At 41.3% G+C, this 16,226-nt stretch overlaps 1 protein-coding gene across 1 annotated transcript; it reads right to left on the bottom strand.

The window, feature by feature from the left end:
• On the bottom strand, nucleotides 1-13,227 carry LOC306700828 (high affinity cationic amino acid transporter 1-like). The gene is made up of 12 exons (XM_079165951.1): nucleotides 13,096-13,227; nucleotides 7,382-7,789; nucleotides 7,138-7,296; nucleotides 6,846-7,017; nucleotides 6,608-6,741; nucleotides 6,304-6,526; nucleotides 5,736-5,875; nucleotides 4,910-5,012; nucleotides 3,765-3,964; nucleotides 3,511-3,662; nucleotides 2,926-3,034; nucleotides 1-2,819 (listed from the first exon to the last, which is right to left on the bottom strand). Exons 2-12 carry the CDS (start codon nucleotides 7,749-7,751, stop codon nucleotides 2,650-2,652), a joined length of 1,932 nt encoding a protein of 643 aa, XP_079022077.1. The 5' UTR covers nucleotides 7,752-7,789; nucleotides 13,096-13,227; the 3' UTR covers nucleotides 1-2,649.
• Between the last annotated feature and the right edge of the window lie 2,999 nt (nucleotides 13,228-16,226).

Raw genomic sequence — 16,226 nt, 5'->3', positions numbered from 1 at the left:
AGCAGTAACTATACAAACCGCAACCAATATCAAGACAACACATGCTGAACAGCTGCCCTTCACCACTCTGATACACTGTAAACACCTGTATAACTTAGCAGTACTATACAATCTAAATCATTTTTTCAAGCTTCATAAAGTTTTGAAATAGTGCAGCATGCAAATGTTTACCTGCTTAAAAACAGTGTCAAGGACAATAAAAGGCACTTTGTGATTTCATTAAATGAAGCCTCACGTGAAACATCAAACTCAAAAGGGAGATGAGCCTCACCTAATGAACGGTATTCCATCCATTTATTGTGAACAGCCACAATGGTACAGTTTGTAACAGTTATTTACTTTACATAATGCTTGCATCAAAAGACTGAATAGATAAAAGCTGTGGGGTGATATGACCGACGGATAAGGGAAACTAGTGATATGGGCAGTAAGTTAAAGCAAAATCCAAACCGTATTTACAAAAACAGACATTAAATGTTGGAAATTTGCATTTCGACATCAGGTGTAATGGTGCACCAAAGTGTATACGAGATGATGTCCCACTGATTCAAACATTTAGACAACAGTTTAGGTAAAGGCCAGTTGCGGACAGAACACGGTAACTTTCGACAGCACAGTCTTGTTTCACAATGCTGCTTTATAATCTCAAAATACAGCAAAGTTACATACACAGTGTTTACAAAACTATGTAGTATTTTAAACTTGCACGCTATTTCATTGCCATCGTTAAGGAATCTAAAGCAACTCTGTCAATGAATTGCAACATTGTTTTTGACGCATGATCAAAATAAATCTAACAGAATTCAGCTTCGGGCAACATCAATAGTTTCTCTCAACGGAACATAAATAGCAAAAAAAGAAAACATTTCATCATAGCGTTCATTTAAAAGGCTCGGCTAAGAGATTCATCACATTTCCAGTCTTTAGTGAACACACAACAATGTTGCGTTTAGGTTTTAGCTGCCCGGGGAATCTACGCACTCACAATCAGCTTTCATTTCCTTAATCATTAAATAGCATCTAAATAAAGGCACTCTCAGATATATTACTGCTTGAGGTAAACATAACTGTTGGTGTAGTTTGTTTCTGAATTTACACTGTGACTATCTCTATGGAAACCAAACAGTGTTCAATACCACCTACTGATTATACTTCGGCCCGTTCAGATGTATGTGAACTAAAAAGTGAAAATGCTCCACAATTTTCTCTTGTATATCATAAATATACACTTTTCACCCTCCAAAGTGTACGTTATATACAGACAATATATATATTTCACAATTCTAGCTGTCGATGGAGCAATAGACCTCTCAAAAGGTGTAACATTCACTTGGGAAATAGGCACTTACAATACATCCTCTGTCGTGTTAAATAAATCATTCCACATTAGCAGCTTTCCTTTTCTTTGGCTAGTTTAAAAAAATCAAGTTCCCTGATGGAGACAACACTATTTGATCTTAATGTGTACCTTGAGCAAAACATTCAACTGTAGAAGACAGACACTGTCACACTGAGATGTACTGATTATTCAGAACACCATGATGGATTATTATATTAATTATGAGTTATACAGTTTATAGAAAACACAGGTAGGCCTACAGCATTGTGCTTTGTCTCTAGAGTCAAAATGCCGACGTACAAGAGAAATTCTCAGCTGAGTTTGAAAATAATTATTTGCTGATTCTCAATTAAAGTTCCTCCAAGGAACTTTCATTTTGTGTTGATTTTGGCGTTCCCTGTGGATGAAAGTGGTAGTGTTTCTGATTGCCAGATTTCTGGTGAACCTGGGTGATTTCGAGAGGAATCCGACCCGGTTGCACCGAATACAAGAATTAAGAAAAATTATATAGAAACGGCAAATCTTCTCCCTGATGGTCTCCTTTACTTAGGCAGGTCATATAGAGGCATCAGTTCAAAAGTTCCTCACTTTAATGCAATTCATTAAAAGTGTGAAATAAAGGGATATAGATATTAAAAATAATCTCCCGTAGGATTTTGGCACAGTAGCCGGCACTGTGCCTCCTAATGCACCGTGACAAGGAACACGTATTTACCAGGAAATCCGCCAAATGCATGCATATTTGCCTTAAAAAAAAGACAAAAACGTAACATTCACTTTCTCTTACAATGCTTTTGTAATTCAGAATATTTTTTCTGTAAACAGCCACCGCATGAAAATGTTGAGCGATTTCAAGCTGGAGGAGCAGTAACATATGCTGAACTTTCAAAAAGTCAAGTTCAAATGTGTTATTACAGAAAAATAAAAAGAATGGGGCTCATCATTCTAATATAGCCTACTGTGGATAAAAGAACCAAAATAAAGTTTTGATGTGTTTTCAATGATATACGTGATGTCTCAAAAAACTATGTTAAAACAACTTGTTATTTGTCTTCGGTTGATTTGGTTCCACATAATTAGTTGTGTTCAGCGAAATAAACCCTATCGAAGTGCAAAACATACAAAAAAACACTTTTCAGCTAAATAAATATCTTGGTTTTCAGATGTTTTACCTAGTCTTCACAACTAATTCGCCTTTTCACTTTCATCAAAATGTTTGGCTGGACGCATGAAAGTCTCCATATTTCTCTCCCGGATTTGCGGCTATTTAACAGACAAGAAATAGAGTGGATTAGTGAACCTCCCGTTTCCTAATCTTCATCGTAGTCTCCTGTGGCGGTTTGTATGTTGTGTAGAAAGGCATCCTTCTCTGTGGCCATGGGCTCTCCCTTTATTGTGCAGGCAGGCGTGTTGGTGTTGGACCTGGTCAATGCTGCCTCTGCACTGTTGCGAATACCATAGCCGAAGTAGATAAAGAAACCTACAAATGGTGTAGAAACATTGTGGCAAAGACGTGAATTCATTTTCAAAACACAAGTACAGCAACAGATCATATTTGGCATTGTAGGGTAAAAATTCCAAAATACCTAAGACCATCCAGATGGCAAAGCGCATCCAGGTTCCTTTGTCGAGCTGCATCATCAGATAGACGTTGATGAACATACTGATGACTGGGACAAAGGGCAGCAGGGGAACCTGTGAGAAGAAAGTGTGCGCATTTACCATTACAACCTTAAATATTAGGAAAAGATGACCGGCAATAATGTTAAGAACACACGGTTTGCATTTGTTTGGCTTAAAGATGTGTAGTCCTTTAGCAGGTTGAGGGCAACTGTAAAGTCTAAAGAGCAAATCCTCTCCTCTCCCTCTCCACGTTTGTTTGGTGATGTTTGCTCTGTTCACTGTAAGTAACAACTCGCTTTTAAAGAAAGCTTTTTTATAAATCATTCTGGTAAACAGAAGGGAGTTTCTTGAGATTAGTAAGTCAAACTGTATTTGTATAGAATATATTTAAAAAAATTGACAGTTGACCAAAGTGCTGAACAACCATAACATGCAAATGAACACAAAGCAAACAGCAGTATACTTTATACAGCCTACAATGTCACTTTTTTTTACATGCAACAATGAAATGGTGTGAGAAAACTCTTTGGTGAAAGAACAAAGTCTACCTTGAAGGCAAGCTTGACTTTGCTCTGCGGCTGTCTCCACACAATGAAGATGACAATCAAACAGGCCACCATGACAATAGCGAGGACAGACACTGACCAGACTGCAAGACGTCCTTGGACAGCTACGACACTGAAGACGCACACCAAAACACCTGGAGGGGAGAATAACGCCGTAAGATGATGTGCTGTATCAGTAACCAGATGGATTATTGCGCCACTATCTTCTGATAGTCCCCGGGCTTTGTGTGTCTCACCGAGTATGCTGGTGCAAATATTGACGGCAAACCCGGACAGAGGCGACGGCTCTGTGTTTGAAGGGAAAAGTAAATTCCTGACGGTGAAGCGATCGTCTGGTTGTGGTAGTATGTCGATGTTCCCCTCGTTATCAGCCATTTCAGGTTCATCCTGAGTGTTGGTCATCTCATAGGCCACACTGGGCTGTTCCGGCTGGTACCTTCAGATGGCAAAAACAGACAAAACCACGCTTAGAAAAACTGCGGGATTCCCAAAAATGCTGTTCACTAAGGCTGCGGACATTTTAGAAAATCCTAACGAAAATGTGATAACATATAGCACTCTCTAGTGAATATGCTACAAAGGATTATTCATGACTGTAATCCAATATGCATTAAATATATGAAATGCATAAAATACAGTACAGCTGGAGGTCAGTAGGTTTAGCAATGTAGGCAAATTATAAGCTTTGAAATAATTACAATCTGTATTTGAAGACACCATGTTTTACATCATGAGGCAGCTTAGGACAGTCATCTAGTATCAAATGGTAACTGAAGCTGTGAGCATCTTTAAGGTGCATTATACGGGATTCAGAGCATTCATGTGGCATCAAACCCGCTATTTGTCATGTAAATATAAAGTAGCCTAATGAATGAATACCTAAGCAGAGAATAAAGTCCCTCTCCCTTCCCTGTGTGATGTTATCCAAGCTTCTCCTTGCTTTGTTGACATAGAGCTTGAACGCACAGCCTGCCGGCTGTGCGTGCATGCTTTTAGTGTATGTTAGGGCATGCGAGTGTGCCTCAATGGCTAGCTCATGGCCGCCGCTCTGCACTGCGCTCATACGGCGGTTAAACCCCCCAGTTAAACACTGTCAGCTCCGTCAGCACTGTTGGCATAGTTTGCACTGTTAGCACCGTTAGCTGCCAGCCACCAGCTCAGCCGTCGCCATGTTGATAGCATTTTAGAGGCAATAGAAATGCTCCCAATCTCGTATCTTGCACCTTTAATCACGTCTACACCAATCTGGCCTGACCAAGCCTCTGACTGTGGACTTCTTTACCAGCGAGAGGACGTACAAATATGAAGTGATTCAGCCTGGTAATTCTCTAGCGTCCTGACAAGCGTAGCCTGCATATGTCAACTGAGAGATGAGGTGTACCTGAGGACCAGCACACAGGCAGCCACCAAAGTGTAGGCCAGCAAAGTGCCAATGGACATGAGGTCAACCAGGTCCTTCAAGTCAAACAGGAACGCCATCAAAGCTGCAGGACACACAAGAGAAAAACACACGTCAAGATGATAGATTTCGTCAAACTAATCCTAAAAGTAAAAAAAAACACACATTGACCACAGTATAATGCAGATATTGTATTTTTTACATAATTCATACGCATTTTCAAACTACTACTGTCGAGCTCCATTAATTTACAACCTAATGTGTTAAGGGCCAACATCCTCCTTCCCCTAGAGGGCACTGTTGCCTTGGGCCTCATGTCAGCTACCTACCAGATATAAGCCCTGCCACCAAGGTGGAGTTGTTGGGCGTCTTCCTCTCGCTGACACGCGCCAAAAAAACGAGAAGAGCAGACCATCGCGAGCCATAGCAAAGATAATGCGTGGGAGTGGAAACATGGAGCCGAGGAGACTAAGCCATGGATGAAGGAAGAAGGAGGAGGAGGCAGACATTTTCTTTTACTTAAAAACGTTTGGGAAGTCTGGTTTCACACAGGGCCTCAACTGCAGCCATTCTTAGCCAGACATCCTGATAAACAGCACGGGATGCTGTACTGAAGATGTTCCTGTGCCTGCTTTGCGCATGGCAATAATTGAAAAATAAATATTACATTTGCATGACATTCGTGCTGTATCGTCATCTTGGTTTTTGGCCGAGTGCTTGTGTTGAGGCCTTGTGTGCCAAGCGCGTCTTGTAGGGTTATAGGATGATAGGAACCCCAACTAGTTATTGGTTTAGGTCATGAGCTCACCTGCCACAACACCTGATGTTATTGTAGCTGTTAGAGGGGTTTTGGTTCGCGGGCTGATTTTGGCCAAACATTTGAAGAGCAGCCCATCTTCTGCCATGGCCCAGATCACTCTGGGCATTGGGAACATGGAGCCTAGTAAACTAGCACGGGAGAGAGAATGCCGTGCAAGTGAATGCACACGGTTAGAAAATATAACATTGGACTGTTGACACAAGGTTTGAAGGATTCCAGCCTCCAAAATGTTGTTTGCTGTAGCATTAAGATTACTCATAACTGGAACTAAGGAGCCCAAACCATGAAAACAACCCCAGATCCATCAAGGACGAGCAAAGCAATGTCCGTTAAAGAAATAATCACAAAATTCACTCTCAATGGTTTAGCTCCAAATATATAAAACAATACTACAACTAATTCCCCTCACGTACTGAATTGAAGAATATAGAATATATTAAATTCTATATTCAGGGTACTGGACATTCAATATAAACTCCTAAAAAATAAAAGCATGTAAACAATTACAAGTCCTCTACAACTTATCATGCAGAGCGGCAGGAGGAAAGCCTCTTACCTGGTTGACAAGGCACATAAAGATCCAATGGCCACTGCATAAGTGGCTTCCTCCCAGCCCACATACGTGAAGGCTACTGGCAGAGGGCTGTTCTTATCCAGCAAGTAGTAAGGCATCATCAAAGTGAGGGCCGCGGACACACCAAAGTACGCCAATAAGCAAATAAGGAGCGAGGCCACAATCCCGATGGGAATGGCCTTCTGAGGATTCTTCACTTCTTCTCCTGGGAAAGGGAACATAACTGGAGATGTGAGAGGATATGGGTCGCGAGTGTCACTTATCAATGTAATGTATTCCCTCTCACCTGTAGTGGCAATGCAGTCAAAGCCTATGAATGCATAAAAACAGGTGGCGGCGCCAGAGAGGACTCCATTTATGCCAAAAGGCATGAAGCCGCCTGCACCAAGACTTTCTTCTGATGGTAGGGAATCAGACGCACTGGAAGTAAAACAAAAAAGGCATTTGCTTATTTCAAGCACAACACACAGGTATATTATTAGGCACATACCATTTTAGAAAATGAAGCTCTTCATGTCACCCACTTGAGGCTAGAGTTGCTGGTGGCATTGAGGATTTCCTCAGGCTTCAAGTTCCAGTTCTTTAGGTTTCCTTTGACCAAGCCAGAGATAATCATGAACAGCAGCACCAGCACGTTGACGCAGGTGAACACTTTATTCACCAAGGCAGACTCCTTCACTCCGAATATAAGCAGTCCTGCAAGCAGTTCAAAAAAAAAAAAGACAATGTGAAAGACGAAAGACTATGATGTCAAAAGGAAAAATGAGATAAAACATTTTTCACATAGAGATACTGAATATCCGAGCTGCTCCTCACCTGTCAGACAGATTATTATGAAGACGGCAAATATGTCCGGATACTCTGCCAGGATGCCCGGGGCATTCATGGTCATGTAACGTCTGCAGAATTCCTCAATGTGCCCTCCGATCAGCTCATCGAAGGTGGCGCTCCATGCTCTGGCCACACTTGAAGTTCCTGCGTGGAGGAAAGTGTTCACGTAAACTGAACAATATCTTGTGTGGCAGCCAACTCCTTCCCTTCCTCATTCAAATTGTCTCACCAATGACATAAGAGAGGATGAGGTTCCAGCCTGTGATGAAGGCCCACAGTTCTCCAACTGTCACATAGCTGTAGAGGTAAGCCGACCCAGTTTTGGGGACGCGGGCTCCGAACTCGGCGTAGCACAGACCGGCCAGGACCGAGGCGAAGGCGGCTATGAGGAAGGAGAGGACGATGGCAGGTCCAGCGCTGTCCCGGGCTACGGCGCCGGCGAGGATGTAGACTCCGGCACCCAGCGTACTGCCAACGCCCAAAGCCACCAGGTCAAACGTGTTGAGGCATCGAGACAAGCGGGAGTCCTCTGCGTTACAGTCGACAACCTTCACCCGCAGGAGCTGCTTCCCAATGCCCTTTAGTGTTGCCAGAATCATCCTGGCTGGAACCAAAAGCTCTACAGGAGATAATTTAGCTGTCGAGAAAACAAGACAGGAATGACTTGAGTACTGAGATTACTGTGCATTTAATCAGACAAAGGAAAGAATATGTGCTGTTCCAGCCCCAGATCAACTTCTCCTTGAGATTCTAACTTTGATTTGATGTTTGAAGAAATAATAGCTTAGTTGATTAAACTAATGTTTACAAAGTGCTGACGTATAAATCGGACATTTTGTTGTGTTTTTTTGAGAACAATACCTCCAGTGATGGAGGATATATGCAGCAAGGATTTGAAAGGAGTCACAAAATAAAGAGAGCATTACTATTGGTTTACATTACTACAAAAATGTGACTTCATGCACTTCGTTCATGTCAACATGAGTCACAGATTATACAGCGAGCCGTTTGAAAAACCTGCATCAGTGTAAAATGAACTTGACGTTCAATGAATACAACACATCTACCTGTCAATCCTAACAACACGGTGCACAAACAGGGTCAAATATGTTTCATGTTAACATATTAAAGTGCTTGGATGAGTTAGTACAGTAACAGTACATACTAAAAGCTTGTACTGAGCATACTATTAAAGTACTACAAGCTGTACATTTCAATAAACTGTCAAACTACTAAAAACATACTTCCCAAGTGCTGCTCACTCTTATTGTGTTGTTCTTCACATTGCTTCAAAAATGACTCAAGTGACGAATGAATTGGCACACTAACATTGGTCTAATTTTAATGGTCTAGCATAGCTTCTGATTGGACACACCCTGGTATGTATTATATTCTGCATTCCAGATGAAAAGTATGATCCATCAAGAAGATATTCTTTTCTCCTTCTTTCCCATTTACAGTTATCTGTTATCAACACATTGTTCCAGGTGAGAGTGCAGGCAGCAGTAACACTTCATCTCGGCCGATTCCCACTGTGGATGAACCTATGTAGAGAAATAAAACGGTTGCCAACTTCCTTTTGTTATCAAATATAACAATATGCCAAATTGAGGCACATGAACAATATGTTTTTCAGTTACAATCAAATAATGGAATATCAATGTTACAAAGGCAGCAGTAACGGAGAAATCTTAAATCTCACCGTTTATTATATGATAAAACAGAACAAGGTTACCTCAAACAAGACGTTGCCAGACGTTTCATATCAACATTATCTGCCGAACAATTACATTGTGATATTTTGTAAATATTGTGCCGGGCATAATCCTGACAATGTGGAATCCAATTTCAAAGCCTCTCCTAAAACAGCGCATCGGAGACAGATATAGATCTGACTAACAATGCACACAAGCACTCACTTTCACAACGCAGCACAAAACAAGATCTCCTGTCTTCACTGCTGTACGCCGTTTTTCTTCTGTCAGCTTATAAATCCACTCAGCCGCGTACTCCAGTAAGAGTGGCTGTAGACTTCACTTCCAGTCAGCTGAGGCTGAATAGAGCTGTGAGAGACGTTTACAGAGTTACACCTGTTAGTGTACAAACCATTCAGGTTTCCAGCTCACAAATAGAACAGGGACACCTCACATGGCCCCCCGAGCTAAAGACACAGACCAGCTGTGATGCCGATCCCCTCTAGTGTTGTCTGACTAGGTTACGATGACCTGAAGAGTTTGAGCCAGACATTCCATTGGGCTAACAGTTTAATAAGACCAACATGCAGAGGCCAAAACAGCCCTGGTGAATGTACATGAAGCTGAAGCTAGAAAGGAAACCCAAAGGAAAAAAAGGTGCTTCTGTAAACTGCGTACTTCTCACGTCAATGTGTAGCACAAGAAGGAATATGTCCTTGTATGCTGTGCAAGCCAGAACATGTGTTACATCGCCCCGCGGACAAAAGGGGAGGCGGGAACAGCCAGTGGTTCAGAACTCACCACAGATGTGACATGCAGTGGCTGGGCTAAAAAAAAAAGAGGAGGGTGGGCAGAGCAGAACCCTGCCCTCTTCTCAGCCAATCGTGGAGCTCAACACCTGCTCCTGACGTAGTGGGTGAATTTGAACACATGCTGGTCACTGTTTGGTATGAAGCTCCTTCAAATGTCTTTTATGTTACCTGAGACTTTGTTTATACGCACTGTGTTGAACCGCAATGACACATTGAATACAACTAATTTAATATATATGAAGTCAAACCTAATTTTAAATTGATAAAAATCACAAATCCAAGCAAATTGACTTAGATAGACATAAATCTAGTATTGGTATTTTAGAAATATTATAAAAATGTAATTGAATGTTTTAGATGGCATTACATCCTTAGAATATAGTTGATTTTACTTTCAAAATGTGCTTTCTAAATGCTGGACCTGTATACTTGTGAGACATACTACAGAACCACCTGCATCTGAGAAATACACCATGTCTAAGGATCTGCGTATGAAACCTGACATTTTTCCTAACATGAATTAGAGAGAAAAGCTGCCAAGTGTCTTTAATTACAATTTTGCCTGCATGAATTTAAAAGACGGCGGCAGCACAGAGCCATTTCAGGGACCACTGATGTCCCACTTGGCACGTGAAGTGTATTTAGCAGCACTACAAAAAGCCCACCTGCCCTTGTGGTGTAACTGGGGATGGAGCAAACAAAGTGCCATGTGAGAGCGATCATAAAACAGACCGCTTACACAAGCCAAACAAACTTTCCTTTCCAGGGAATTAGGCCTTAGTGACATCTCTAGGGCCACATTGACCTTGTACCATTAAAGCTACCGAGAACAGAATGTTACAACAAGAGCCAGGCATTAGGAGAACAGGAACTACAGCCTCTGCTACTTTCTGAGTTTTGCTGATATGTTAATACCTTCTCAGACACAAGCCCCAAAGTGGGTCTTGAGCACACACGTGATGTTTATTCTTGCCCTTGTGGAAGAAAACAGAAGAAAATAAATAAACGCCCCCCCCTTCAGAAAACCAGATTTAAAACTAAAAGGATCCCCTTCATTATACAACAGATACATAATCACTGAGGCCAGAAGATATTAATTGCTTACCGGATTAATGCCTGAATGTAAACCACACATACACATTACAGCCAATAATAGGATCATCCGTGCTGTAGATTGAGAGATATTGACATCCTAGTTTGAAGCCAGGTGCAGCGCAGCCCCCCCCCCCTGAGCTCAGCGGACGTGACCTTGCAGGCTTCTCACTGATTCAGTATTTATTATATTACGTATCTGCCCTCCTCATGGTTTGCGACTTTATGCAGAAATGTCACAGTGACACCAAATACAGAATCTACGCAAGAACACACGTACATAGCCAAAAACGTGTGTGACTTGTATTCTACAGACTATATTTCTGTTAATAGTTAAGGTGTCCTTGATTTATAGGAACAGTCCTCAGTCTTGGATATTTCTGACCACTAGCTGGCACTGTGCCCCTAATAACTACAAGAAACTGATACATTCACATTTGTTTGGCAGGTGATCACGGTGTATTTAAAATGTTCCAATGACTGACAGGAACAATACCAGTATTTACATTTCTTTTGGAACTTTCCCCACTGCCTCCGTTTGAATCAATAGATGTTTATTTATCTACAGTCTATTCATTTATAGCAAAACATTCCTCATTCCAGATGTCTGATACATTCACACAAAGTGTCTTATCATGGTCACTGCACAGTGAGTCATTCAGAAAATGAAACGGCACAGGACACTAAACAGCCTCATTTAAACTAAACTCTAATCTTTAACAGATATAAAAATAGATTTATGATCAGATTAAAGCTAATCAAATTATTTGGCTGGATGGCAACTGCTTCAGGTTTTACAAACATGAAAGTCTTTCCACATCTAGCGAATATCAGCCCAATACGATGGCCTTACCCCACTTCAAACCAGTGACGTCAAATCAAGAAGTTGTTTAGACTTCTCAGACTGACGGGTGGACTGACTGGATGCACTATTGACCTTTGTGAAATTTTATATCAGACTAAAATATCAGCTGTGTGGATTGTATGTTTTATTCTGATCAGCTATTTTCTTCAATTAAATAGTGTTTCTTAGTCTATTTCAGCTAATTCTGTGTCTTTGGGGATTTTAGAGAATTAACATGAAAAATACAGGAGACCAGACAAAGGAAGTTGAAAGAAATACAGAATAGTGATCGTGTTTTTATAGAAGAATTTCCTCTTTGTGTTTCAACAAATAGTGTTTACTTTCTGCGCTGCAGTAACACAAAGAGGGAACCTCATAAAAGCACAGTGACTTTGAAAGATACCAATTTGATATGACTAACTCAGATTTCTGAAGCCTCAAATGAATTAGGAAGAACTTTGAGAGGCATCCATGCATGTAAGAAGTCGATTTTGTCTCAGTGTCTTCCATTCCAATCACATTAGAAAGTGACCTCTCTCCAGCCATCATGGGCAAGAGGAATGATTACAGCAGCCAATAACACTTGTACACGTGAGAGTACTGTACAAGTGTTAGCCTGGAATGATCCATAGGTCAACATTGCTATTTATGATATGGTTGCACAGGAGGACAATGTTGACTGATGAACATGATTTTTATTATATTCTGAGCGTTCATTTGATTTAGTTTGTGTTTTTGCTAATTATTTCATATACAGACAAATGTTTCAAAAACAAACAAGTGGTCCAAACTATAGCGGGCCTGAATGGAAATGTCATCAAAAAAATATTTAATTAAAGCATTTAACCTAAATGTAGGTGAATAAAAACACACTCACCGCTTCAAATAGTAACAAAAAGCTTTTTTTTCAAACACATATGTTTGATCAAAGCCTTCATTATCTACCCACATTATTGGTCAGAACCGTTATTAGGCCACGGATTATTTGATAACACGGATGGAAAACGGGCAGTAATTCCCATTTATTCACAGTGTGGGATCATATGAGTTCACCCACCCCGCTGGTGGAAGTGGCACTCGCTATAAAAGGCAATGTTTCTCCTCACCGTCACCGATGCACTTTCAAACGGCAAAAACCCTTCACACAAAACTACTTCACTTCTATATACTGCGTATCACTAGTGGAGATCTTTGCGCCGCACCCCGGCTCCTTTAAATTCCGCTTGTACAGTGTGAAGAGAAAAGTAAAGCACAGAAGCTGCTCCCAGCTGGACTCAGTTTATATTGCATCAGCCGGATGGTTCTCTGCTCCTCTTCCTCAGACCCTATCCACCGCTTCCGTATGGAGTACTGCAGGATACGCATGGCAGAGAAATAACCACGTTGTTGCTGTTTTGGTTTACAAACAACTGCAGCCCAATAAATGGGACACTTGTTCAGAAAAGAGCAACAACTTTTACTTAAAAGTAATAGTCAAGATATTGAACTTAAAACGTCTTACCTTATTTGAGAAGACGCCAAAACAGCTTCTGCCTCTTACAGTTTGCGCGACTCAACTCCGGACAGTAGTGGCGTGAAACGCTCTCATCAGCCTGCTGGTTTGTCGTTAAGGACTCACACGCATGTGTGTGTGTGTGTACGGAGGCCTCGCGCACCGACTGTGGATGGCCCGCCTAGCTGGCCGTGGCTCCACCCGATTATCAGGCGAGTATCAGATGCCAATTGTTCCCCTTTGCAAGTACCACAAGCATCCACCAGATAGTGCTCTTCACAAGCGGATGCCCCTGCAGGTCTTCCTGTGGACCTCTTCGAGGCATCCTGGATGGTGATCACAAACGGCTTAGGCGTGTCTTCATTTTAAATTCCGCCCTATATCAGTATGCATGTGTTGGCACCTTTCCCTGCTGGTCCTCCTTCCTTTTCACGTTTGCATACAAACAGTGGCATCAACACTAGGGTGATTATGGATATTGCTCGTGAAGTTGCAAAAAAAAGTCCCAGTGGGGGAAACAGAGCTGATCCGCGCCACTCTCTGAGCTTCCTGCTGTGGCTGTGGAGCGGGTACCATGTCGTGATCCTCTTATTTCGACCCCACTCTCGATATAGAGCCCCAAAATCTACACCAGGATTTGGGATTATCAAAGCAAGGGGATCCTTTCCCGACTGCAAAAAGGAGGCCACACCAGTCATGACTAAGCTGCATCCATCCTGGGGTGGAGCGATTCCTCCCGACCACATCAGTAAGTTTTAGGCCCCTGCTGCAAGTAGCTGCAGAGGTTGTTGAGATCAGCTGGATGTTGGCGGCTTCATGATTCCCTTCTTTGCTTTGACGATAACTACTACATGCATCAAAGCTTACTAAGACGTAATTGGTGGGAGAAGTGCTGTAGACGCTCCCTTATCTGACATTTCTAGATTTATGGTTGACTGGCGCTCACCCAGTGGACCAATTGTTGGATCGCTTTGATAAACGGGAGTCCGTGCTCTAAGGTGATTGAGGTAATGCAGTTCCTATGGGACTCGGAGACGGAAGTACTTCATGAGAAACACCTGCACGCTCCCCCTTACCAGATATCGCTGCATTTTGCTCCTTTCAGATACAGTTTCTGTACATTTCTGGTGAATCCTTTCCCACCTCATAAACTTATTTCTGTATTAATGCAGTTTCTGCTAGTGTTTCCCAGCTCTGGTTCTCAGGAGCTCAAGTACTGATGGTTTTCATTCAAGCTGTTTAATGAGGACTGAATAGACACGAGATACCAGGAGAATGCATTTAATTACCTTGCACAATAGAAAACAAATGGCACTTTGGGTCCCAAAGAGCTCCATTGAAATCAGTCGCTGTTGCATAAAGATGAAAAACTGTCTGCAACGGTAAAACGAATACCAGCACACTCTTCTTTCTGCAGAGACCCGAGTCCTCTCATTGATGCCAGAGTGCTCCAGTAAGGCACCAGTGACCTTTACAATCATTTCTTTGCAATAAAAGCAAAGAATTGAATCAGCTTGACCCAGGAGGAACAAGGATTTCTCCTTCTAAAGTGTTTGATACTAATGCTCCAATGAGATGAGTGATTTAATCTTCATGATTTAAATGAAGAGATTTCTTGGTCACACATTTAGCTTTGCTTATCACATGAACGTTGGAAGCATCTGTCAAAAGGAAAAACAGATGCCACAAAAATTGCCAAACTAGTCCCGGTTTGTGGCTCTGATGCAGGCTATAACATTTACATTCGAGTCACAGATAAGCATCCTTTTCCCAGAAAAATGAATAATGAATCCTCAATAACTCTTCTTACCATCTCGATGGAAAACAACCCAGTTGCCAGAAAGAATGTTGGCACTGTAGGTTTCTTTACCCTGGGATAGATTGAATTTAAACTTTTCTAAATAAAAAAAAACATGTTTCATAAATACGTTTCATGTCTTCCGTATCAACGTTGTGAATCGATTTTTCTTGCGTCATATAGAATGAGCAAGGAGACATACTTTCTGGGAACATTTTTAATTCTTAATGATTCATTCTAATTCGTTAATGTTAGAAGGGTCTTTGAGGATTATGTAAATACCTTCAGATTTGTAGTAAGTGCTGAATGACCTCCTGCTTTCATTTGTTTTGAAAAAAAAGAATGCTTAGCTCCCTGAATCCATTGTGATGGTAAATCATGAGAGGCACAACATGCGTCTACTCATAACTTCCAAATCTTATTTACATCTTGTATCCTCTGGGATGTGATGTTGGGGCCCATATACCTCATAAGCCCGTTTGTTACACCCTGTTCATGTTCCTATTGTACTGCAACTACCGCGTTCTGATTCTCAAGGCTCCTATGATTTCTCCCACCTAAATCTCATGAACCAACAAAAGAAAGGAAGCCTTTGATTATACATGAGGCTAAAGTTATGGAGGATAGTGTTTTACCATCCTGGAAAAATACAACAAGCTTTTCAAAAAAGCATAAGCTATACCGTACTGTGTGCCCCAGGCATTCCAACCTGCAGGAGGGGATTGTTCCTGAAAACCACAGGCTACCTCTCTTCATACAGAACGATGGAGAGTTTCTTTTCTTGACTGTTCCACATATTCACGAGAGAAAAGAACAAGCGCTCTTGTGTTTAATCTACACTTTCGGAAGACTGGGGGCGGTTCTCCAAATTCCTATATATAATGATGATAACATATGACATCTTTCACATTATGAATTTGAATGAAAGGAGTCGGATGTTGCAACACAATCAATGGTTGCAACATGTTAGAAATATGTCTCACCAATTCACTTTTGCTTTTTTTTTGTCATATTGTGAAAAATATGTTGTTTAACAGTGATATTGTATTTTTTATTTATACATTATAGTATTATTTATTTAGTCATATTTGTTTATCTCGGTCTTCTTGATGGGGAGAGGGTTTAACTGAGCATGTGCAGTATGAGTGTCCTCATCTCTAGCAGGTTTCTGATCGAGAGAATAAGCCTGTAACCCTCCAGTGGCCTTAAATGTGCTAAAAATGAATGAGGACAAAAAACGTACCTCTTGAATAGCTCTCAACATTAATAATGTATTATTGAATAGAGACAGCAAGGGTTGAAGTAACTTTAACTCTTTTAACATTTATGCTCAAACCCAACT

Source organism: Pholis gunnellus, assembly GCF_910591455.1.
Source record: "Pholis gunnellus genome assembly, chromosome: 9".
Lineage (NCBI taxonomy): Eukaryota > Metazoa > Chordata > Actinopteri > Perciformes > Pholidae > Pholis > Pholis gunnellus.
This window is presented reverse-complemented; position numbering and strand designations above follow the sequence as displayed.